This window comes from Chanodichthys erythropterus, chromosome 15, assembly GCF_024489055.1.
Source record: "Chanodichthys erythropterus isolate Z2021 chromosome 15, ASM2448905v1, whole genome shotgun sequence".
Classification (NCBI taxonomy): domain Eukaryota; kingdom Metazoa; phylum Chordata; class Actinopteri; order Cypriniformes; family Xenocyprididae; genus Chanodichthys; species Chanodichthys erythropterus.
This window is the reverse complement of record NC_090235.1, coordinates 19,529,898-19,555,706: the sequence shown is the minus strand read 5'-3', so window position 1 is coordinate 19,555,706 and position 25,809 is coordinate 19,529,898. Positions and strand designations below refer to the sequence as shown.

At 37.0% G+C, this 25,809-nt stretch overlaps 1 protein-coding gene across 36 annotated transcripts in view; it reads left to right on the top strand.

Annotated features, from left to right (window-relative positions):
* The window catches only part of clasp2 (cytoplasmic linker associated protein 2), a 61,036-nt gene extending 36,678 nt beyond the window's left edge, over positions 1 to 24,358 (top strand). For 3 of the 36 annotated variants that reach the window (XM_067411775.1, XM_067411812.1, XM_067411813.1), the window contains 24 exons: positions 156 to 176; positions 795 to 899; positions 2,372 to 2,398; positions 2,969 to 2,995; positions 4,062 to 4,229; positions 4,437 to 4,478; positions 5,168 to 5,275; positions 7,092 to 7,154; positions 7,653 to 7,759; positions 9,006 to 9,253; positions 9,382 to 9,445; positions 10,186 to 10,242; positions 14,087 to 14,250; positions 14,532 to 14,610; positions 17,351 to 17,494; positions 17,622 to 17,765; positions 18,626 to 18,732; positions 18,864 to 19,023; positions 19,415 to 19,616; positions 19,704 to 19,897; positions 19,992 to 20,120; positions 22,285 to 22,491; positions 23,118 to 23,234; positions 23,312 to 24,358. In XM_067411775.1, the coding sequence (XP_067267876.1) occupies positions 156 to 176; positions 795 to 899; positions 2,372 to 2,398; positions 2,969 to 2,995; positions 4,062 to 4,229; positions 4,437 to 4,478; positions 5,168 to 5,275; positions 7,092 to 7,154; positions 7,653 to 7,759; positions 9,006 to 9,253; positions 9,382 to 9,445; positions 10,186 to 10,242; positions 14,087 to 14,250; positions 14,532 to 14,610; positions 17,351 to 17,494; positions 17,622 to 17,765; positions 18,626 to 18,732; positions 18,864 to 19,023; positions 19,415 to 19,616; positions 19,704 to 19,897; positions 19,992 to 20,120; positions 22,285 to 22,491; positions 23,118 to 23,234; positions 23,312 to 23,398 (2,771 nt within the window). In that variant the 3' untranslated portion in view covers positions 23,399 to 24,358. The remainder of the gene's footprint in view (positions 1 to 155; positions 177 to 794; positions 900 to 2,371; positions 2,399 to 2,968; positions 2,996 to 4,061; positions 4,230 to 4,436; positions 4,479 to 5,167; positions 5,276 to 7,091; positions 7,155 to 7,652; positions 7,760 to 9,005; positions 9,254 to 9,381; positions 9,446 to 10,185; positions 10,243 to 14,086; positions 14,251 to 14,531; positions 14,611 to 17,350; positions 17,495 to 17,621; positions 17,766 to 18,625; positions 18,733 to 18,863; positions 19,024 to 19,414; positions 19,617 to 19,703; positions 19,898 to 19,991; positions 20,121 to 22,284; positions 22,492 to 23,117; positions 23,235 to 23,311) is intronic. The other 33 variants (XM_067411777.1, XM_067411778.1, XM_067411779.1 and 30 more) reach the window with 33 other exon arrangements.
* Positions 24,359 to 25,809: the final 1,451 nt, after the last annotated feature.

Below are 25,809 nucleotides of genomic sequence, written 5' to 3'. Positions count from 1 at the left end.
CAGCCAAGTTTCATCGAAAGCCCTTTTTGCGAGCAGTAAATTACCCCTTTAATTCTTAAAGGTTACATGTGTGTGTCTGTGCGGTTGTTGACGTGTGTTTGTGTTTTTTGTTCTAACTGGTTTGCTGTGCTCCTCTCTCTCTTCTTTGGCTTAAGATGATGCCTCTGATAAAGATGGTAAGATCATCTGCCGTTTGCTCATCCCTTCATATTCTCCTTTTCTTACTTGCCCCCTTCCCCTTTCTATTGGCCTTCCTTCCTGCTCATATAGCTCATGCTTTCCTACTGTATGACTTTGAATCGTTGATCAGGATTTTGGTGATTTTTTTTTTTTTTTTTTTTTTTTGTGTATCTGATCTATATTAAATTATGCTAGGAAGAAAGTTGCTTTTTGCTGTAGTCATTTCAATGCTTTGTAGGTATAATAGGGAAATCTGATCCTCTCACGCATAGTGGGTGGAGCTCATTGTGTGTGATGTAGTGCTGCTGCTGTCTGCTGGTGGCGTGTGGTATTGCAAGAATATGACTCATCTGCTTTTCAGCTTGTGGTTGTGCCAAGTTGAATTGCTTTATTAAAAATCTCCCGTACTGATCTGACGCTCTCCTCTTATTCTATCCATTCTGTCCCATCGTCCTTCCTGTAACGCAATCATTAATAAGTTCCCTCAATCACAGGACTGGCCAGTGGGTGGTTGTGGAGGGCCAGCGAGACACTCTGGAAATCTCTTTCTTTGATTTATGATTCAGTTGTTGATTTTTGGTCTGATGATTTACAGCATGTTTGTTGCTCTCCAGGGCGACTACGGACTAAGCAGACTTTATCAACAGCATCTAGTATGGGCAGCAGTCAGGTCGACTCGAGAGGGCGGACCAGATCAAAGATGGCATCTCAGTCACAACGTAAGTACCTACAGTATTCATACTCATTCAACGTCTGCACAAATATTCTAGATGAATATTATATACATTTACTCATACGTCTTATGTTGTCATTTTGCTCTCGCACCTTAAACCGTATCAATGTAACACAACTCTCATGTAAATTAGCAGTCAGTAGATGTATAAGTGGAAAATATTTGTGAGTGCAAACTCACAAAAATGATCCATGCACTAATTTTATACTTAGTCATTCTTGTTCTGCAGTATGTTTGAACACAAGCATTTTAATTTTTTGGAAGTTATAATTTAGATAGGCTTCTTTCAGCTCAGACACTTACACTTTGACTATTTAAATAAAATATATATTATGTATATACAAAGTTGTTTATACATGTATTTTTAATATTTAGGAAGTACTATAAAAATATTTAATTTTATTGCTCATCAAGGCTGCAAAAAAACAAGGAAAAAACAATAATAAATGTTATTACAATTTAAAATAATGTTTTAAAATATACTTAAATAGAAATGTGTTTCTGTAATTTATATCTGGTGTTCAATAAATATTTGTTATCATTATCAATGCGGAAAACAGTTTAATATTTTTGTGGAAACCGATAAAGGATTTTTCAGAATTCTTTGGTTTAATTGAAAGTTCAAAAGAACAGCGTTTTATTTTTAATTCTTTTGTAACGTTATAAATATATTTACTGTCGCTTTTGATCAATTTAAAGCATCCTTGCTGAATAAAAGCATTAAAGGGTTAGTTGACCCAAAATTAATTTTCTGTCATTAATTACTCACCCTCATGTCTTTCGAAACCCGTAAGACCTTCGTTCATCTTCAGAACACAAATTAAGATATTTTTGATGAAATCCAAGAGGTTTTTTTTATGCTTAATAGTAAGCAACAAAATTACCACATTCAAGGCCCAGAAAAGTAGGCGTTCTGACATAGAACATGTAAATAGCGTAGGAGAATGACAGGGGAGAGACAAATTTGTTGAATAAAGTCGTTATTTTTGTTTTATTTTTTGCACAAAAAAAGTATTCTCATCACTTCATAACATTAAAGTTGAACCACTGTAGTCTTGTTGACTGTTTTAACAATGTTTTTACTACTTTTCTGCACCTTGGATTTGGTCATTTCATTGTTTAAGGATAAAAAAACCCTCTCGGATTTCATCAAAATATCTTAATTTGTGTTCTGAAGATCAACAAAAGTCTTACGGGTTTGGAAATCAATGACACAAATTTCATTTTTGGGCGAATTAACCCTTTTGATTAATTTTTACAAAATGACCCAGTGCTTGTGCTTATTTTATACACAACATAAGCATGTGGTGAAACATGACTGTAAACAGTCTTCCCTTATACCACGTGCTGTAACACACATTGTCATCTGCATGCCAGTGTGTATGTGAGAGATTATCAGGAGTCATCCTGCTCTAAGGATGTAACCCACAGCTCCTCCAACTGTTTCTGTGCCTCTAGGTTCCGACGATTCTGATTGCACGCCAGGTACCCTCGTCTGACATGTGGGCGAGTGTGTTTAGTCCATGCAAACGTGTGTGTGTGTGAGCGTGCGTGCGTGAGCGAACGAATGTTTGTACGTCCCTTGAGTGGCCTGCATGCTGTGTGGTCTTCACTTGGGTGTGACGGTATCAGTCCATTTCTGCCTGCAGGCGTGTAGAAACACAAACTCTCAGACACATCGGTTTAGCAGTGTATGTTGGGCGGCCTAGGCTGCCTAAACATTTTGAGAGTGTTGATGGAACTAAAGCAGTGGCAAACACAACCATGATGTTTTTCATCTTTTGTGTGCCTTCATGGTGGTGTCGTGAAGTAACGTCAGTTGCAATGCTGTCGCAGGGCTTCTTAAATCTATGTGCGCGTCTCATACTGATGTTTTCATTTGCAGGCTGATGTTTTTTTATTCATTTGTACGATGTGTGTGTCAAAACAACACATTGACAGCATGTTGTTACCCCATAATGCATTTGTATACGTTTAATATGCTGTTCCTCCTCCCACTCAATGGGTCTCTTGGACCCATCCCCGCTCCCTAATCCTTCCCCCTCATTGGCTCAGGATCACAGTCTGCTACCCCTGTTGGTGGTAAGATTTTCAACATATTTCACCTGTCATTTATTCACTTAGTCCAGTCACTCCCATCCTGTGGGCCTCCACTAGTCTTACATCTTCCCTTGTTCTGATTCACGGAAAAACATGGGTTTTACCATCAGCCCCCACTCTCTTCACTGCATGGAGGGTGTGTCGCTTGGCTCACTTTGGATGGTTTTTTTTTTTTTTTTTTTTCTCTCTCTCTCTCTCTTTTCAAACCTGTGAATAACTTGAACCTTACATTTAAGGCTGGGCGGTATGACGTTATATGGTGTTCGTTTATACCGTTTCTGCTTTTGCTGTGAATCTGCTACACAGATTCCTCTATATGGTGCGATTTTAAAAATAAATTTCAAAGTGGAGGCTTTGTTTTAACTCATGTTTTATGTAATATGAAGCCGTTTCAGTTCGGGTTGTTTCATCTGGCATGAATCATCTTACCTTTTTGGTTTGAGATGCATTTACTATGAAAGCATTTAAGCCTCTAAATGATGATAAAATAGATATTAGTTCATAGTTGTGTAACATTTAAAATATATTTGCTTTAATTTCCATCAACAAAAACTATTGTCAGATTAACAAGATTTAAGAATTTGGTCATATCGCCCACCCCTACTTTACATGTCACTGTGTGGGGAAATTTAAAGATTTAGTAATTGGTGTGTCAAAGTGCAGCGTGAGCATGTTCATTTGTGTTTGTGTAGTCTCTGTAGTCATAGAAACATTTTCACTTGTTCACTAGGTAAACCTCATTCTTCCCTTTTGGTCTTGACACAATCAGAATCACAGCACTAGCACTTTTATGTCAAAATGTCATCTGTTTCTGTGATTGGTATTGTGGTGTGAATTATTGATGTCTGGATAAACAACAAAAATTTCAGCATAGCTATGAGGATAAGTTGTTGTTGATGTTTGGGTTTGGCTTTGGTGGACAGTAAAAGAATTTTTGCTGTTTATTACATAACTGTTTGTGTATTCATATAAAAACAGTTAGGCTGAAGTGCTTTTTCAGTGGTCTGTCAGTCTCACGGTTCTTTTCTCATTTTCTGTATATTTACAGCGGGTTCTCGCTCGGGTTCCCCAGGCCGGGTTTTGGCCAGTACAGCTCTGAGCACGCTCAGTACGGGAGCTCAGCGTGTGAGTGCTGCTCCGGGCTCCCACCGTCGCAGCCGGATCCCACGCAGTCAAGGCTGCAGTCGAGACTCCAGCCCCACCCGTCTGTCTGTTGGTAAGATCTGGTTTCTGTCTGTGACTGTGATGATCTCCTCAGTTATGTTTTCTTTCTGATAAATAAAAGATCTTCTTTATCAATGAGTGTCCATTGAATCTGTTGGCACATAAGTGTTGCAATTGGCCCCAAGACTTCTGTAGGCCTTCACGTAAAGGGGTGACTTTAAGTTCTTACCAAAACTGAAATGTTTTCTTTCAATCAAAGCTCCGTCAAACATCAGCCACATCTACAATGGATCGAAAGGAGGTATGATTTTTTTTTTTTTTTTTGCCTTGGTTTCCGCCAGCCATCCCATAATGATAATCCTTCTGCCTGTCTGAGCTGGGGCTGACATCCTAATGGTGTTTCATGCTGGAGGTTGTGCTGTGTTGCGTGTAACACGCTGCTTTGAGAAAGCAGAACATGCCGTCTCATTAACCTGCTGGGTCTTCCCTTGTTAAACCCCACAGCTTGGTGCTGATCTTTGCAAAATGAGTGAATGAATAAAGTCCATCTCATGAATGCAGATGAACGTTGAACACTGGTTAAGAGACAGGATATAAAAGCAAACATCCAGACTAGCCACCTCCCACATAATAACATTCACCCTTTTATTCCTAATCTTTTAATTGTTCTTCCTGTCAGTGAATGTCTGCTCATTTCTTATCTTTTTCTTTAATCTGTGCATGGACTCTAGAAAATAATTCAAATATTGATGTTTTTTTTGTTGTTTTCCTGCTTATTTTAATGTGAGGTTCCTCAGGGCTCTGTATTGGGCCCTCTTTTTTTCCTCAAAGTTCATTGTCATTTCATTGCTTAACAATACTCTGTGTAATTGTTATTCCTTCTATATTTCTCCTACTTTGTTTGTCTGTTATACCCTCCAATGTCTCTGTTCTTCTTTTTATCTTTTTTCTCTCTCCTCTTTTCTTGGTGTTTTCTTGGGGGTGGGTCAGCGAGGGGTAGTCGTATACCACGGCCTAGCGTGAGTCAGGGCTGCAGTCGTGAGGCCAGTCGAGAGAGCAGCAGAGACACCAGCCCTGTGCGCTCCTTCACGCCACTCGGTGAGTAACCACGTTAACCATTTCATCTACCAGGACCAATCAGCTTCGACACAGCAAGGGACCTAAACGATTAGACAAGAACATGCCATGTTGAAACATCAAGTGATTTGCTTCATTTGAAACTGGAAGTCAAGCACATTTGCACTTTTTGCTCTCTGCTGGACTCAGTTTGCTTTAAACTTTTTGCAGCTGACAAACACAAGTGTTTGTATAGCAATGCAGCAGCACACATTGCATTAAGAATATTTTTGGGGTTAAAAATCCCCACATGGTTCAGCTTGATCAGGATGCAGTTTTCTCCTGGCCTTTTTTTTTTCTTTTCTTTTTTTTTTTTCCCCCACCTCATCTACTGATGGATGCTGACAAATTTCATCTGAGATGGTCCATAAACGCAGCACACCAGAGAAAAATAATCTTAAATGTAAAACCTCAGACAGGAATTATTAGGAATAACCTTAATAGTCAACATGAAATTAAAATTCACTGTTTACTTTTTAATGCACATTTCTCATTAATACCTGCCATACATTTATCTCTTGTTGCATATTGTTTTGCACAAAAATGTCATTAAAGGAATAGTTCACTCAAAAAATGAGAAATATCCCATAATTTACTCTTTTTTTCAGGCAAACACAATCAGAGTTATATTATAAAATATCCTGGCTCTTCCAAGCTTTATAATGGGAGTGAATGGTACATTAGATTTTGAAGCCCAAAAAAGTGCGTCCATCCATCATAAAAGTAATCCATACGGCTCCAGGGGGTTAATGGAGGCCTTCTGAAGTGAAGCGATGCGTTTTTGTAAGGAAAAATATCCATATTTATAACTTTATAATCACTAGCTTCTGGTAACGGCCATACACAAGTCTAGTTGCGGTGGAAGAGTGACCTCTGACCTGATGCATGATGTATTGAAGAACGAGGAAGCGCAAAGAATAGAGCAAAACAAAACACTATTCTCATATTAGAAGTCTAAAATGAGAATTTTTAAAGAGAAATATCGGAGACCTATCTCATTTCGCTTCAGAAGGCCTTTATTAACCCCCTGGAGCCGTATGGATTACTTTTATGATGGATGGATGCACTTTTTTTGGGCTTCAAAATCTAAGGTACCATTCATTCCCATTATAAAGCTTTGAAGAACCAGGATATTTTATTATATAACTCTGATTGTGTTTGGCTGAAAGATGAAAGTCATATACACCTAGGATGGCTTGAGGGTGAGTAAATTATGGGATAATTTCATTTTTGGGAGAACTATTACTTTAAAGAAGAAAAATGGTTTGTGAATGCCATTTCTTGTTGACAATTACATAAGTTTATAGTACAGTTACATAAATATGTGCAACCTTTCTGACAAATGGCCATAGTCCTCAGTGTGCCAAAACTTTGTAATGCTACTTTGTATATACTTAAATCAGAGATCATGTATTTTTTGTTTTTGTTTTTTGAGAATCAACATTTTCACTTCACATTTATTTTGAGTGGCACAAAGTTCAAAGTGGATAAGAACATTTAAGATAGAGACTGTTCACTTCCAGTGATATTTATGATGTTCGGTACATTTAAAACTCACTTTTTTGAGGGGTTTCCTGATGAAAATATTCCTGCTGTTATGCAGAACTGGACTAATATCCTTCAGCACTGACACTTGAAGTGTGTGAAATGTGTGTGTCACAGCAAGGCATGTGTGTGTGGTTGGTGATGGCACATTCTCACATTACTGCTAATTGGGAGTTTCTCTGGTGAGCTCTAACTCTGGCCTGGTTATTTACGCGTGTGCGCTTGTTTGCATTCTTGTGTGTGTGTGTTGCAGCATCCCGGCATTATTCGCGCTCAACTGGTGCTCTTCATGCCCCAGATGCCTTCGGGGCAGCAGGTGAACTGTCACCCCAGCGGCACAGGACTCTTTTCAAAAACTTTTTTTTTTTTTTGTCATTGTCACTTTTTGAATTTTTGTTTTTCATCTCATCCTTCTGCTTCTTTCAGTTTAGCCTCCATCGGACCTGCATGCTAAGTTTAGTTTTAGTCATAACAACTGTTCCTCCCATCAATAACAACCATAGATTCGCGTGGAACATCTTTCACAGTGTCACTTATTATTTTTCCTGAATTTAACCAGTTTTTTCCGTGTGTCCTTGTTTTTTGAATTGTTTTTTGTTGTTGTTGGTTGGGCATTTGTGGTTATTTTTCATAAGTGTTTTATATTGTGATAATTTGTTTTTGGTTCTCTAGTCTCAGTGTCTTTATTGTTGAATTATTTTAATTGATTGCTCAATATTGATGAGATCACTGCATGCGGTTTTTGTTTGGACATATTGGTGTTTTATTTGTATTTGTGCTTGTGTGTGTGTAAAATATATGATGTGTGTTGTAGGTTCTGGGTTGGGTATGTCTCAGTCCAGTCGTCTCTCATCTTCAGTTAGTGCCATGAGAGTGCTGAACACAGGATCAGATGTGGAGGAAGCCCTGGCCGATGCTCTGGTAAATATATATTTACAGTCACACACAGGAACTCTCCTTACACCTCACTCACACATAAGTTTACACGCCCTTTTTATCAGACATTTACATACCCAGAATCTCATGTTTAGCCATTTAAAAAAGATACATCATTGTTTTGTTTATATATAGCATTCAAAAGTTTGAGTTAAATAAAATTTTAGTTTTTAAAAGAAATTATTACCTTTATTCAGCAAGGATATTAATAGTGCTGTCAAATGATTAATCACGATTAATCGCATCCAAAATAAAAGTTTGTGTTTACATAATATATGTGTGTGTACTGTGTATATTTATTAGGTATATATAAATACACACACACATATATGTATTTAACTAATATATATATTGTATTTATATATATAAAATATTAATTTTACATATAATATAAATTATATATGAATATACGTGTGTGTGTGTGTGTGTATGTGTACACAGTACACGCACATATATTATGTAAACACAAACTTTTATTTTGGATGTAATTAATCTTTTGACAGCACGAGATATTAAATTGGTAAAAATTTGGTCAAAATGACAGTAAGGACTTTTACATTGTTACAGAAAAATTCTATTTCTGTTATTTTGAACTTTCTGTTAATCAAAGAATATTGATCATAATAATAAGAAATGTTTCTTGACCACCAGATCAGCTGCTGCTTATTATTATTATTATTATTATTATTAATATTATTATTAATAATAATAATAAATTCTGAAGGATCATGTGACGCTGAAGACTGAAGTAATGGCTGCTGTAAATTAAGTTTTGTTCTGAAATTTTTAAATGAATAAACGCAGCCTTGGTGAGCATAAGAAACTTCACTCAAAAATGTTACTGACCCCAAACTTTTGAATGCTAGTTTATATACATGCTCTTGTGTAGCTATGTCAAAAGTACTGGTATATCCATGCCAATTTAGTTTTTTACTATATACATACACATTCTGCAAACTTATGAAAAGAACTGTACTCTCAAAATTAACATAACAGATTCACATAACCATTGTATCGTGCGCTAAATGTCTGTCTCTAACTCATCTATCATGCTTTAACTTTAACTTTGGCTTTATTAATGCTGCCAGCTATTAGGAGATATGCGGGGCAAGGTTAGTCTGTCTGGCTTTCTGTCTGTCTCTCTGCATTAAAGCTGATGTTAAACTTAAATTTAAAGTGTTTAATTCAAACCTAAAATGATCATTCGGATTTCATTTTATATTTTTCTAAGCAGAAGAAACCAGCTCGGCGGCGGTATGACACCTATGGGATGTACTCAGACGATGATGCAAATAGCGACGCCTCTAGTGCATGTTCGGAGCGTTCATACAGCTCCCGGAATGGCAGCATTCCGACGTATATGCGGCAGACTGAGGACGTGGCCGAAGTGCTCAATCGATGTGCCTCTGCCAACTGGTCTGAGAGAAAAGAGGGGCTGATGGGATTGCAGGCGTTGTTGAAAAACCAGCGAACTCTCAGGTGAGACATGTTTCATGTTTCTCATATTCCAGCTTTGCTAAATTGGCTGATTTTTGTTTCATATGTAAATAAACTCCCTCATGTTCAATGCAAGTTTGTGTTTAATTTGTTCTCTCTATCTGTTTCAGCCGTGTTGAGCTGAAGAGGTTATGTGAAATTTTCACCAGGATGTTTGCAGACCCACACAGCAAGGTACCTTCGCATGCCGCTTTCAAACACACACACACACACACACACACACTTCTATGGACATAAACCAGCATGAACTCTTGCATCACACAAAACTGCTTGACTGTATCGGATTCTGCCTCACCCACAGCCCATATTCTCGCCACAGACTCACAGATCCACACTCTCAGGCATGTGCAGTGTACACTAACTCTCGGGTTGAGGACTGTGGCTAATCGCATGGTTTGGTTTGAGTGGATTTCTGATTTCAGAAAAAATTAAAAGCTCGTCTTTTTTCAACCACTGCAACGCTGGCCCAAACTTCCTCCGTAGCTTTCCTCTCTTTCATGCTTGCACTCACGCATATACATACTGGGACTGTCACAATTCCAAAAAAAAACACATTAAAATATAAATTTCATGCAAATCGTTGGACATTAGGAAAGACCTGAGAAATGAGCGAGTTCAATATAGCATTATTTCAGTATAAGCATTGCCATTTGAGTTGGCATCAGGTGTCTTTATTATATAAATGTTAATCATTTCGTCTTAAAAAAAATAAAAAATCAGCATCAGGAAACTTTGACAGCCCAGTCCCACACGCACACAGACTAACCCGCGTTTGAGGTGTCTCTCTCTCTTCTCGCTTATAACGTTTTCCTGGAACTTCCTTCTGGCATTCTCTATCTTGTCGGGTAGGTCGTAGCTCCGCCCCATATATCTGATTGGTGGGCTCATGGCCCGCCCCTCTTTCTGATTTGCAGCGAGACTCCAGAGGCTTCGGCACGGCAGAATCCGGTATCAGTTCTGCCTCTTTTAAGGTACAAAAGTCATTCTCAAACTCCTGTCCAACATGATTATATTCTACAACCACAGATCTGTTCAAGGGTCTGGATAACCCTGGATTTTTTTTTGGGGGGGGGGGGATGTTAAATTATGGATATATAAATGACAAAATATGCTTATGCTTATTTATTTGACCTTTTTCCCCCTGATTATATTGGTGTTTTAATGGAGTGCATTATTTACAGGGTTTGTACGGTCATGGAAAACCTGGAAAAGTCATGGAATTTTAAAACGGCAATTTCCAGGCCTGGAAAACTTTTGGAAAAATAAATAGACCAGAAAGTTTTGGAAGTGTCATGGAAATTAGTTTCAAAATATTTATGTAGTAGAATATATGTTTAACAATTTAAAACAAATTTTGAAACTTAAACATGCTTAGTTTATTCTATCCACCCGACTGCCGCATATAACCAATCACACGCAGTTCTGTCGAGCCCAATGGCCAATCCGAAGCGTTCAGATTAGTCATCGCTGAAATGAAGTTTCATTCAGTGCGTGTGCTCTGTCGGAATGCTGACAAACTTGGAAATGTTCCCATAATAAACAACAAAGTGCAGATTGGATGTAAGAGATTCATGTCGCAGTGTCATCATAACTGTGATTTTAACAGGAGTGTTTGTGAGGGCGCTTAAACTCGCGTTAATTGGTTCTCTGCTCCCTCTGTATACAGTTTATTCCAGTTAATATAATTTATTCATCATGCTGGTAAGATCAAATGAAGTCTTCATTTTCTAATGCCTAAAAAGCATTAAAATAATTCATAACTGGTTCTAAGATTGTTTTATCTTTGTAGCCAGAATGACGTTCAGTTTCCCCAAACACAAAAACATTTTATGCATCTATTAATCAACATTAATAATTATTATTACAATAATTAATTGAAAAAGCATTGACAAAAATGACACTGTAAAGAGTTAATTTTATAATTTGAGTATCACTACACAGTGTAAATAAACATTTATGCTATTTCAGGTGCAGCTTCTGTTCTGGGAATTTAATAGGGATGTTCTCTTGTTGATGACTGATGGTTTTCAATGAGATTAATGGTAAATGGGACTAGGAGGCACAGCTGTTTTTATGTCATCTTAGATATGCTGTGATTTGACATTTGAACATTAATTTTTATTCTTATTTTACATATATACAGACGTTTCATGGAAAATTCGATCATAAATATTTGCCTAAAAGTCATGGAAAAGAAATTTATTGGTAGAAATGTGTATGAACCCTGTATATTTCTTTTAAATTTCTTTTTTCCAAAATAATTTCCATAGGATGGTACAAAAACGTTTAAATTTTAAAATGAAATTTTCTCATTTTAAAGGTACACTATGTAACTTTTGCCCCTCTAGTGGTTAAAAAACAAAACTGCATGCATTTTGCGGAAGAACATTTTTTTTGGTTGCACTTCAGCTCTGCGTGACTGTACGGATAAATATGGTTATCCTTCTGCTCATAAGACATTCACTACTAGGCTTAACAGATATAACAAGTTAAGGATCTCAAGCTGACTAGCTGAAGACATTACTGTAGCTTTACCCATTAATAGACATATAGGCTTACCGTAGTGAAACAGGGTAAGACAAAAACGTGTTTTGGAAAAAGATTGATGTATTGACGCATTATTTAAATTTTGTGAATTTTAAACAAAAAAAGTTACATAGTGTACCTTTTCATTTAAATTTAACTTAATTTACTTGTTCATTTTATGTTGTTCCAAAAATGGTCCCACAAATAGTAAATATTTATCTTTTTATATGTTTTTACGGAAATTCACCAGTGTGTTTGTTTCTTTTCATGCCTTTCCCTGTGGTGGAACTGTAGAGAGTAAGTTTGGTTAACTTTTGTGTACATTTTTCCCCCCTTCATTTTATTTGACTGCTTGTTTGTTTTTGTGCCGTGTCTCTATCAAGAAACTGAGATGCTGCTCTAATAAATAGCTGGAAAATATTTATTCAGTTTTTGGCTGTGTGTTTGGGACTGAGCACTAACAGGACAATCTACTTTACTAATATACTAATCAGTAACAAAAGAGGATGATGAAATGTGATGTCTAACAGATGACACAGATGTTGTTGATCCTGCTATTAATCTGTGGCTTTGCTGTTAACTAATCAAGTGCATTTTAAAAGTGTAAACATCAATATCCCATCAGTAATCTGAATATTTGATGTTTCAGAATATTGGTTGTAATTTAACAATTAGCATGATTTTTTTATTTTGTATTTTTTTGTTGTATTAATGTTTTTAAAGAGACAAATCTGGATTTTTTTTCCCAAGCAGGTAAATAACTAAGTAGTGCCTTTATGATCTAAATAAACTGCTGGTTAAATCATAGTGTGCAATTTGAAATCATTTGATTCTTTCTCATATAAATTGAAACAAAAGTTTGAATATCAGATCACAGAGAATTCTCAAATATTCCAAATGTATAAATGTTAACTTTCAGTTTCCCCATATTTCTGTATTTTATATTTCCCCATATCACTGTTGGTAATTATATAGAGACCAGTAGAGCTGCAGAATTAATCATTTCAAAGATCACAATGTTGATTTAAACAGCCACGCATCCTAATTCCTAACTGATGATTTGTCTATTAAAACTTTGACAAGTACGATCACAGCGAAAATTCAAATCTGATTGTCAAAAATGGAGTAAATCACTTTTTGAAAGTAACTTGAGGCTTCAAATAAAGATTGTCAATTACATCGTTACACCAGTAGGTGGCATTATTTGCCATTGAATCATTCATTCAGATTTAAAATGAATAAATACATGAAATATTAATTAAATAGACTGCAGCAATTAACATTTTGTCAGATCCTCTAGTAAATTACGTTATTTTTAGTTGTCTGTTCTGAATCATGGGAGAATCGTGATTTTGATTTTAAACAAACAAATTGTGATTCTCAATTTATCCAGAATCACGCAGCTCTAAAGACCGTCGTAATGAAATATAATTTGAGCCTTTTCCATTGCCTTTATACAAAAAGTGGTTTGTTTGTTTTTTAAATCTGTGTTTCCACTGAAATTACCCAGGACAATTGAACTTTTTTCCCCTTAGACCTGTTACTGTCTGCATTTCCATCGCCGTCTAAAGTACCGTGAAGATTAGGCAAATTATAGTCCAGTGACGTAGAACTGTGAACGACTTTCCAGTTCCCGGCTTAATAAAGCCTGAACCTCATTGTCAGTCCACCGGTTGTATTTTTTAAAACTCCGTTGTTGATTCAAATAGCAAACAACTCTTATTACACGCACCGCAACAGACTTTTAAAAATGGTGGTTGAAATTGCTGCGAGTCAGCCAAACAAAATGCTGCTTGAACTCAACCAATCAGCATGTTCAGCGCCCAAGTCCCACCCCCGAAAGTTCCTGAACTTTGAAAAAGTACTACCTCGTGAGCAGGGACTTTCTGATGGGGGAAATTTTTACCCTAAACTTCATTTAGACCCTGATTCCTGCAGTCAAAACACACAAAGTACCACCCTGAAGACCCTAGTTACGTGGCTTTAGTTACTTTACGCTCCGATGCTATCCATTTGGAGATGTTTTTGTAATTGTATATCTTGCTTACAGTTTCAGATGACGGTGGAAGATGAAATTGGCACTGCTTATACATTTTCCTACTTGGAGATAAAAATCATTGCAACATTAATATTTGCCATAACTATCTCTAACAAATAAACAATGAATGTCCTCTGACTGAACAAGATGAATGCATGAATCAACTCTGATTACTTTTGTGACATGTTCATGCGTTTTTGTTCATTTATTGTATACTTCTGATGACTGTTTTGCTGATGCTGTTTGTACAGGTGTTCAGCATGTTTCTGGAGACACTTGTGGACTTCATTGCGGTTCATAAGGAGGATCTGCAGGACTGGCTCTTTGTGCTGCTCACACAACTGCTGAAGAAAATGGGAGCGGACCTGCTCGGCTCAGTACAAGCCAAAGTACAGAAAGCCCTAGACGTCACAAGGTGTGTTTCATGGAAAGCTGTTATTTCAATAGTCCACTTTAGACATTCTACTAACTATAAGTAACTTTACAAGTACATGTCAACTTATTCTACTAACCCTAATCTAACAGTCTACTAATACTCTAATGACTGGTTGCAAAGTTACTTATAGTTAGTAGAATGTCTAAAGTGAACTATTGAAATAAAGTGTAACCCTGGAAGCTATTGTTTCTGCAATGCTCTGATATCAAGGGTATCGGCATTCAAGAATATTTTTTTTTTTTTCTCGTATCCTTCTTCAGAGAATCTTTCCCGAATGATCTGCAGTTCACTATCCTAATGAGATTCACAGTTGACCAAACACAAACACCAAACTTAAAGGTAAGTGCTTTTTTTTAAGTGACACATTGTATCTTCTCACTGTGTGGATGAGCGACTAAGACTGACAGTGTTGCAACATGCTGGTGTCAGAGAATGTAAAAGTAACACTGATCGTGGCTGTCAGGTCTTGCTTTGGAGTTTCAACAGGATGTCATGTGTTGGCTCATTGTACTCAGGTTGTTATTACCCCTCCATAAAAGCTCATGCAAACCACAAGGACATTGTTTTGCATAAGAATCTCCAACCTCTACCTCAGTGTTTCCTGCACCGCAGCTGAATATGAAGAGCCATTGTTTTAGTTGTTGTATTGCTATTGTATTGTTGAATTTATAAACCAATCACCCAATTAACATGTTCTTATTTTGAAAGATTTTTTTTTTTTTTACAATACTAAAACTGCTCAATTGATAGGGTCCCAACGTTATTTTAATAGTATTTATTAATATCTTGTATTAGCTTTTATCTATTCGTTTGACATTTTTTAATAATTTTTTTTTATATTTCTATATAGCTTTATTTTTATTTCAGTTTTAATTTTAGTAGTTTTATTGCTTCGACTTAAGCTTATTTATTTCAGTTTGTTGCCAAGGCAAAAGTTATAGTTTTTGGTTTTGGTTTTTCATCTTATTTCAGCATTATTTTAATTCCCAAAAACTATTGTTTATAGTTTTAATTTACAAAACCAACAGGGAGCGTTACATGAAAAAAAAATCTTTAAAAATTGCATATCTGTGTTTCAGAGTTTAATTAATTTTATTTAAATAAAAAAAAATTACATGTGGGGAAAAATTGGGTTACATTTTATTTTAAGGTGTCTGTGTTAAAGTGTAATTATACATTGACACACTGAGTAATATTAATTAACTACATGTACGTACTTTAGGGTTAGGATGAGGGTTGGGTTTAGGGTTAATTGCATGCAATTATTCATAATTTATAGTTAATACTACACTCTAAAAATGCTGAGTTAAAAACAACCCAAGTTGGGTTGAAAATGGACAAATCCAGCGATTGGGTTGTTTTAACCCAGCGGTTGGGTTAAATGTTTGCCTAACCTGCTGGGTAGTTTAATTTAACTCAACTGTTGTTTAAAAATTACTATATTGCTTGCTTAAATAAACCCAAAATATTTTGGAAATTAACATTAACGTTTAATAAATGATAAACAATAAACATTTATTAAATTGCTTATTAATAAATGTTAATCTTTGATTTATTATTGTTTCTTCTAGTAATTATGTGTCTGTTTTTTAATTTCCAACCTATTTTGAGTTCATTTTAAGCCAGACATATAGTCATTTTTAAACAATAGTTGAGTTAAATAAAACTGCCCATCATGTTGAGCAAACATTTAACCCAACCACTGGATTAAAACAACCCAGTTGGGTAAAACAACTTGGGTTGTTTTTAACCCAGCATTTTTTTAGTGTACAGTAACTACATGTAGCAAGGACACTGTAAAATAAAGTGTTACCATAAATTATATTGTTATTATTTAGCAACTTTTGAATCGATGTCTCCGGATGCAACAATAAAATCCTGCCTTACACCAATCCCATAACCACATTTGCCCAACACCCCTCTAACAAAACAATCTCCCTTTCATCTATCTCACATTCGGCATCTTTTTTCAGCAGTATTACTTATTAACGCCCCCTGTCCCCTTTATCTGCGTGTCTGTCTGGGGCTCCCTTCATTGATTTGCTCTCCCTCTCTCTCTCTGAAGCCGGGGAAAAGGCGCTGTTGCTGGTACGGGGGCGGGGCTATAGAATTGCTTCCCCTCAGAAAGCGACGGCATGCTTGCACACTGGAGGAAAATATCCAAGTGTGGAACCAAGCAGTACAGGTCAGTGAGACACAGGGGAAGCAATTCTGTAACGCGCAGCTCCCATAACCTAAACCCCTCAGCTAAGCTCGACTTATATCCCGCCAAATCCCGTTTCAAAAGTAACCGACAGTGAGAGAAGTTACTCACGGAATCTTCATACACAGAATTCCGTGCATAAGTCACAAACTTCACCAGCACAACTTGATAAGGAATGTTTCTCGAGCAGCAAATCAGCATATTAGAATGATTTCTGAAGGATCATGTGACACTGAAGACTGGAGTAATGATGCTGATCACATGAATAAATTATATTTAAATTCAAATAGAAAACAGCTATTTTAAATTGTAATAATATTTCACAATTTTACTGTATTTTTGATTAAATAAATGCGGAAGAGAAGACGTTTTCAAAAACATTTTAAATATCTCACCGACCACAAACATTTGAAAGATAGTGTAGAAAATGTAGGGAGAAAAGGCTTTTTTTGTGGCCTAGTTATTGCCTTTATCAGTCAGTCTTGACAGAAACAGGTTGATGTTTGAGAGAGGGGGATGTCAGTGAACGAGAGCAGGGCGCAACACAAATACACATGCTTTTTGCCTTTTGAAACGCTGTGCCCAATCACACCCGTCATACTCACTCCAACTTCCCCCTGCTGTCTTGCTTCTTTTCATGGATTTAAGAATAGCTGTGAATATGTGAGTTTGTGTGCTTGTCTGAAACTGATGGACTGCTGCCTTGATGTGTGAAAACATTTGATTCAGATTGATCTTTATGTGAAGAAGATTAATTGAAGGAGGGTTTGTGATTGAGATCAAATGTTTTTGAGTGAATGTTACTGTTTTCTTGGATGACATAATATGCCTTAAATGATTTTGTTGCAGAGTTGTAACATAAAAATAATGTTTCAGGTGAAGGTGGCCATTTTGAAGTACATAGAAACACTGACACTACAAATGGAGCCACAGGATTTTGTCAACTCAAGTGAAACCAGACTGGCAGTGTCGCGTATCATTACGTGGACCACCGAACCCAAGAGCTCTGACGTCAGAAAGGTACAAGACATTTACATTAATGATATTTCAAATGTTTCTGCGTTTTCAGCTTTACAGTAGTTTGTTTTTAGATCTCCTCTGGTGGAGTTGATTGGTTTGAAGGTGTAATTATGTGCTTTGATTACAGGCAGCGCAGTCTGTGTTGATCTCGCTGTTCCAGCTGAACACACCAGAGTTCACAATGCTTCTTGCTGCACTACCTAAAACCTTTCAAGATGGAGCCACCAAACTGTTGCAGAACCACCTACGGAACACAGGCAATACAGCCCAGGTGATTTACCTTAACTCTTTAAAGGATTCGTTCACTTCACAATTAAATTTCCTGATAATTCACTCACCCCCATGTCATCCAAGATGTTCATGTCTTCAGTCGAAAAGAAATTAAGGTTTTTGAGGAAAACATTCCAGGATTTTTCTCCATATAGTGGACTTCACTGGGGTTCAACAGGTTGAAGGTCCAAATGTCAGTTTCAGTGCAGCTTCAAAGAGCTCTACATGATCCCAGACGAGGAATAAGAGTCTTATCTAGAGAAACAATGTCATTTAAAAAAAAATATATATATATTTATATACTTTTTAACCTCAAATGCTCGTCTTGCACCCAGTGTTTACAAAGCGAACGTGCAAAGACTAAGTCAAACGATCTTTACAAAAAAAGGTAAAATAATGATTGTCGGACGATTGTGAAGTTGGAGGAGAAAATGAGATGCACTTTCACCTTCCACCTATGTCACACGTGACCTTTGCAATGTAATACGTGGTGCATCACATGCGAGATGAGCATTTGTGGTTAAAAAGTATATAATTTTTTTTTTTTTTTAAATGACATTGTTTCTCTAGATAAGACTCTTATTCCTCGTCTGGGATCATGTAGAGCTCTTTGAAGCTGCACTGAAACTGACATTTGGACCTTCAACCTGTTGAACCCCAGTGAAGTCCACTATATGGAGAAAAATCCTGGAATGTTTTCCTCACTTTCTTTTCAACTGAAGAAAGAAAGACATAACATCTTGGATGACATGGGTGTGAGTTAATGATCAGGAAGTTTTAATTCAGAAGTGAACAAATCCTTTAAGAATCACTTAAACCACTGTTCTGTCATCACTAAGATGTAATTTCTTTTCCTTGCAGGCTACAATGGGAAGCCCACTCACCCGACACACCCCAAGATCGCCTGCTAGTTGGTCGAGCCCTTTAACATCCCCTACCAACACATCACAAAACACACCTTCACCAAGGTACATCATAAACTACAAACACTGACATAGATTCACTCCATGAATGCTGTAATTTTGGTTATGTAGTTGTTTGTTCATCTTTTCTACATAACTAAACATCTTATGTCATTTTTGTGTGTGTCATTTTACAGTGCATTTGATTACGATACCGAGAACATGAACTCTGAGGAGATCTACAGCTCCCTGAGAGGAGTCAGTCAGGCCATCCAGAACTTCAGCGTCCGCAGCCAAGAGGACATGACAGAGCCACTGCGGAAAAGAGACGGAGATGGTGGAGAAGAGGTAAGAAAGGCAAGTCAAGAAAGAGATGATGATGTCAGCCAGTGGTGAGCAGGTTAAAGAGCAGCTGTTATGTTCACCTTTCTTTAGTGTGTTTGCTGGTCGAGCATGAAAAAGCTCTGCAAAGTTACAAAGCAGGAGTTATTCTCTATATCAGTGTCACTGTTTCTGAACTCCCTGAAACGCCTCCATTGTAGTCTTGAGTTTTCTTCTGGGAATGAACAAAAAAAATCAAGCTAAATAGAAATCTTATTCTCAAACCTCATTATATAAAACCGTTTGACTTTTCTCTGCTGTGATTGGCCAGTTAGAATCAAGCCGTGTAATAAGGTTATAAAACACACAGAAATCTAAAAGCATATCCTTTAATGTGTGAATGTATAATGAATGTGTCTCTTTACAGGGTTGTGAGCAAACCACGGACTCTGGTCGGACAGCACTGGATAACAAGACATCTCTGCTAAATACTATGCCACTCCTCTCCTCGAGTCCCCGCCCAACAAAGGAATACCAGCCAGTCAGCTACTCTGACTCCTCCTTCAGCTCCTCCCCTTTTAATAAAAGCCTGAAAGATGCAGACCAGGATGGCGAGTGCCTCACTGATGGTAATTCACTTCCGTAACTGTTTGGTAAAGTGTATGCATGTAAACACGTGTGTGGGACTGACTTCCTTTCTGCTGATGGTGTTACAGACAGTGGTGTGGACCAGTCTGAGGTGGTTGCTGAGCTCCTAAAGGAGCTCTCGAATCACAGCGAGCGTGTGGAAGAGAGGAAAGCTGCGCTGTGTGAGCTAATGCGGCTGATCAGAGAAACGCAACTGCATGTTTGGGACGAGCACTTCAAAACCATCCTCCTGCTGCTGCTGGAAACACTTGGGGATGGAGAGGTGATTGCAAACATACACTCACTGCTGTAAACACACCAATGTGAGTAATGAGGACAACTAAACTCACTTGCTGATCTTTATTTTTCTCTCCCAGCATGTCATTCGGGCATTAGCACTGCGAGTGTTGAAGGAAATCCTTAACAGGCAACCGTGGCGCTTTAAAAACTACGCAGAACTCACCATTATGAAGACCCTGGAAGCACATAAGGACCCACACAAAGAGGTTAGGCGTCCCTAAAGAAAAATCTGTCATCATTTACTCTCAAACAGTTTTGTTCATCTTTAGAACGCAAATTAAGATATGTTTAATGAAGTTTGAGAGATTTCTGTCCCTCTATTGAAGGTTTGTTCACCCAAAACTCTGGTTTAAAATGTTCTTAAAATAAATCCAAGCGTATGAATACAAGTCTTCTGAAGAGACATGATTGCTTTATATGATGAACCGATTTAATTTAGGCTTTTATTCACATACAGTAGAGGCAAAAAGTGATGAAATTTGACATCTTTACCCTTTATTCAAATATTATTAAAAATTTGTTAAAGATTTTGTAAGCATATGGCTAGTTGTGCTTGGAGTCAGTAGTTTTTTTGGTATAACGCAATGAAACGGAGCGGACATCATTTTGGTCTAGGCTGTGATACAAAGAAATTATGAACACGAGAGAGATCTAAAGAAAGCCATAATAACTGATTGTTTAGTCAGTATATGCTTTTTTTTTCTTTGAGCTTTTTGTTTTTCTATGCTTTTATTTTTCATAGTAAAATAAAACCTGTAGCTGTAGTTTGCCTTTTTTTTGCCAAATAATTTCGTCAGATAATAGCTAAACCAATTTTAGTGATTTTTTTTTTTTTTTTTTTTTTTTTCATATTTTAAATGCTTTCCTCATATTTGATGGTTCAATCTAACTTGGACATCACTTTTGGCCACTACTGTATGAACAATGATCAGCGAACGTACATAAAGTACTCAAATATGGTAAATGGAAGCTCAAGAACCAAAGAGGTTCATTCTCATGTGTCAAACAAGTACATTTGAGCATCTGTTTATGTTCTCTGATCAGTTTTTACAGTGGCATGAAAAAGTATGTGAACCACTTGCAGAATCTGTGAAAATGAGAATTATTTTAATAAAATAAGAGGGATAATAAAAAATGCATGTTGTTTTTTGTTTAGTACTGTCCTGAGTAAGATATTTTACATAAAAAATGTTTGCATTTAGACAAAAAAATAGCTGAATTTATTAAAATAACCCCATTCATAACCATTGATTCTCAATACTGTGTGTGGTCACCTGATGATCCACGACTGTTTTTGTGTTTTGTGATGGTTGTTCATGAGTCTCTTGTTTGTCCTGAGCAGTTAAACTGAGCTCTGTTCTTCAGAAAAATCCTCCAGCTCCTGCAGATTCATCAGTTTTCAAACATGCAAGTATCTTCTGTTTGTTCTGAAGGGCAGTACTAAATGAAAAACAATGATATTTAAACAAAATAAAAAATTGTGACATCTTCATCCTGTTCAAAAGTTTTCACCCCTCGGCTCTTAATGCATCGTGTTTCCTTCTGGAGCATCAGGGAATGTTTGAACCTTTTTTTAATAGTTGAGTTGGAGTCCCTCAGTTGTCCTCAGTATGAAAACACAGATCTCAAAATCATTCAGTCACTGCTGGAAAGGGTTCAAATATGCTGAAAAGTGATGAATCTGCAGGATCTGGAGGATTTTTCTGAAGAACAGAGCTCAGTTTAACTGCTCAGAACAAACAAGAGACTCATGAACAACCATCACAAAACATAAAAACATGGATCATCAGGTAACCACACACAGTATTGAGAATCAATGCTTCACATACTTATGAATGGGGTTATTTTAATAAATTCAGTGATTGTTTTGTCTAAATGCAAACATCTTTTATGTAAAATATCTTACTCAGGACAGTACTAAACAAAAAACAACATGCATTTTTTATTATCCCTCTTATTTTATTAAAATAATTCTCATTTTCACAGATTCTGCAAGGGGTTCACATACTTTTTCATGCCACTGTATATGTGAATAAAAGCCTAAATTATCATGTAAATGATCTTGCCTCTTTAGAAGACATGGATTAAAAATAATTTTATCATCTCATTTTGAAGCATTAGAGTTTTGAGTGAATAGACTTTCAATGTAGGGACATAAATCTCAGATTTGACTAAAAATACCTTAATTTGTCTTCCAAAGAGTCTGAGTTTGAAATGACATGAAGGTAAGTAAATGAGGATAGATTCATTTTTGGGTCAAATATACCTTTAAACGTGCACATGATCACAATTCACACAGACGTGAAGCACGAAAGACTGACAACCTAAACCTAAACTGAAGCACAAAATGTCCTGTTCTCTCTGTATCAGGTGGTACGGGCTGCAGAAGAGGCGGCATCTATGTTGGCGACCTCAATAAGTCCCGATCAGTGTATCAAGGTGCTGTGCCCCATCATCCAGTCGGCAGACTACCCCATCAACCTGGCTGCCATCAAGATGCTCACCAAAGTCATCGACCGGCTGCCCAAAGAGGGTCTCATTCAGATGCTCCCTGAGATTGTCCCTGGGCTCATTCAGGTAAATACTGTATTTTATATACTACCGTTCGAAAGAAGAAATTGATACTTTTATTCATCAAGAATGCATTAAATTGATCAAAAGTGTCAAAGACATTTGAAAATAAATGCTGTTCTTTTGAAAGAATCTGACAAAAAAAATCCTGCATGAAGCTACATAGATTTGTGCCAAATTTCAATAATCTTCAATGGCTGCCGGCGAACGTCTACTTTGCCCCGTCCTCAACCTTTGTAGTTATAGCCGAGGCCTTTGTGTTGTCGACATGTTGAGAAAACCGTTTTCTGTGCTGCGAATGCAAATCAACTTTGCTGCACTTCCGAATACGGGAAAACTGGCGCCACTGTTACTGTTCGTTTCACTGTGTATCAAGTGCTGAGGAAGCCTCCGGAGTTGAAATATGGTATTTTCAGACACGCACTGTAAGTGATTGACCAATCACAACAGACTGGGCCATCTGACCAATCAGAGCAGAGTAGGCTCTCAGAAAGGAGGGGTTTAGAGAGATCAATGTATATTATGAGACAATGTGTTTTTTGTTCTTTGATGCATGTAAACCTATTGTAGGAGAACCTTAAAAGCATAATAGGGATGCTTTAATTTTGATTATAATTTTCTCTCCTTTGCAGGGTTATGATAACTCTGAGAGCAGTGTACGAAAAGCGTGTGTATTTTGCCTTGTGGCCATCTATGCCGTCATCGGAGAGGATCTGAAACCTCACCTCAGCCAGCTGTCCGGCAGCAAGGTGAGCCCTTTCCTCTTGCACAATGTCTTTGTTTTCCTCCTTACTCCTCAACTTACACATTCTCTCTCTCTTCACAGCTGAAACTGTTGAATTTGTACATAAAGCGAGCGCAGAGCGGCTCCAGCGGTGACCAGTCTTCAGATGTGGGAGGGCAGGGCCTGTAGCCGTGCCGTCACTCTTCAGAACTACAGCACTCTCTTAGTGCAGGGGAAACTAGCTGGCTTTTTAACTCACATGCATACACAAACAAACACCTCCACCCGCTTGCCTACAGATACACAAAGCCGCATGCACCTACACCGCTGGACACCCTCCTCCGGCCCCACGTCACCTTCCAGTGGGAGTGCCCTCGGATTGAAACTCTTCTTCCCAGCTGGGATCACCATCGCTCCGTGTTCACGTCTGAGAGACCGGATGGTGGTCTTCTGTAGTTTTGTCACCTTGTCAATGAGAAGATCGTGTGTATGTGTGTGTGTGTCAGAGGCAAAACATCGGGGGAGGGCGGAAACCAGGCAGAGAGAGTTGTGGGTGTCATTTTGTGCAACATGGAGATCATTTCTTTTTATCAAAGAGCTTTTGAGAAACTCAGATTTTTAAGATGAAGTTCAAAACTTCTTGGTCTGAGCAACGTGTCATTAACGTTCCTAATTGCTCACTATTGATTATTAATGGTCATATCAGTTCATAACAGTGAGCAGTTTGTCCAGCTTGCTCTATTATAAGGCATACTTTGCTTGGCTATATGCATGTCATGAATTAAACTGAACCTTTTTATCTGGTCGCATACATGGCTTACCGGGCCACGCGTCAGTCGCCCCACACACCCGAGATTCTCGTCACGGCGAGGCCACACCGCATAGGCAATATGTATCTATATATACCTTAACAAAGGAATATTCAAGAATATCTTGTGATGTCCTGAGGGCGTGTGGATTCTTTTAAGTAGCATAGTGTCATTCTTCTCTGATGGGAAATTTGTAGAAATGCATTTACGCATCTAAATCCCGCAACTGTCTCGTCACTTCTTTCCTGTAGTGTCGGTCTTTCTCCCCCGTGAGGAAGTTCTCTTTCTTCCCGCTGCATTTCTAGTACTGTGCTAACGATGAAATTAAAATAAAGAAAATGTACAGTAATGAACTAATTGTCTGTTTTACTTTTTTTTTTTTTTTTCTCTCTCTCTTTCTCGGTCCCTTGAAACTAAATACAACAAATGTATGAAGGTAAATGCGTTTTTAAAACCTTAATTTCTTTTCGACTGAAGATCTTGGATGAGATGAGGGTGAGTAAATTATCTGGAAAATGTAATACTAAAATGACCTAATCCTTTAAAAGAAGATATTTTGAATAATGTTTCCACTTTTTGTACATAATGAAACTCAGTGGGATCCGAACAACATTTGACATCATTGACTTTCTTTGTATGGACAAAAATAAATATTTTCAAAATATCTTCTTTTTATACTACTTGGTTATATGGGCTGTTTAAAGAAAATTAAGTTTTGTTTTTTTTCATAAAGGTTGGTGAGAATTACTTTTTATGTTTTTGAAAAGTCTCTTCTGCTCACCCAGGCTGCATTTATTTGATCAAAAAACAGTAAAAACAATACAATTGTGAAATATTCTTACAATTTAAAAGAAAAGTTTTCTATTTGAATATATTTTCTTGGTTAAATTTCAACTGATATACAATTAATTTATTATATAAAATGGTATTACTATATATAAGTTTATATAATAATAATAATAATATAGCGTTTTATAAAGTCAAGAAATGGTAACCGTTCCGCAAACTTTAATTATTCAAGAAAATGCAAAAATAATATACTAATAAATTATATAGATTTATTAATGTTTAAAAGATAATTGACAGCCTGCCTTGACCTGACATGACACAGTTCAACATTTCTGATAAAATGTACCCTCATTATATAGCTGTAGACCAGTGTGTTTTATTATGTTCACTTATTACCCAACAGCTACAGTCAAAGTATGATAGTGAACTGTTTGAAACCAACACACAAAACCACTGCTAGAGCAAACACATTTTTGAAACACAACTTTTGACTCAAAGCATTAGTTACTGTAACAACTTGCAATTATTGTAATATGTGAAAGTGCTTAAAACAACTTATTGTTCTAGTTGTTTGTAACAAGCAATAAAAGTGTAGTAAGGTCAACAGCAATGAAAAATGGCATGTAATCCTTTGGACCTTTGATGGTTTTATTTGGCCATCATTTTAATTATGTATTTATTTTTTCCAAATAGGGCTGGGTGTCACACTATTCTGTTATTTCCTGTTTCTCTCACTAAAAATAAACTTGCTACTTAATTGCCATTCATAGAATTATCTATAAGTTTCCCAGATTGTTTGCTTTGCATGGAAATTTAATTCTCAAGGACACTGATGGCCCCAAGTGAACAAAATAAATCAAGTGTTTCCCGGCGGTTTCACAATGCTGCTAATACACGCTCACCGTAAACACCCAAGCTGCTTTGTTCGTAAGATGATGGTCTGTTTAAGAGAACCCAATCATGTTCAAAGGCCTGTGTGACTTCCTGTCCAGTCCACTGACA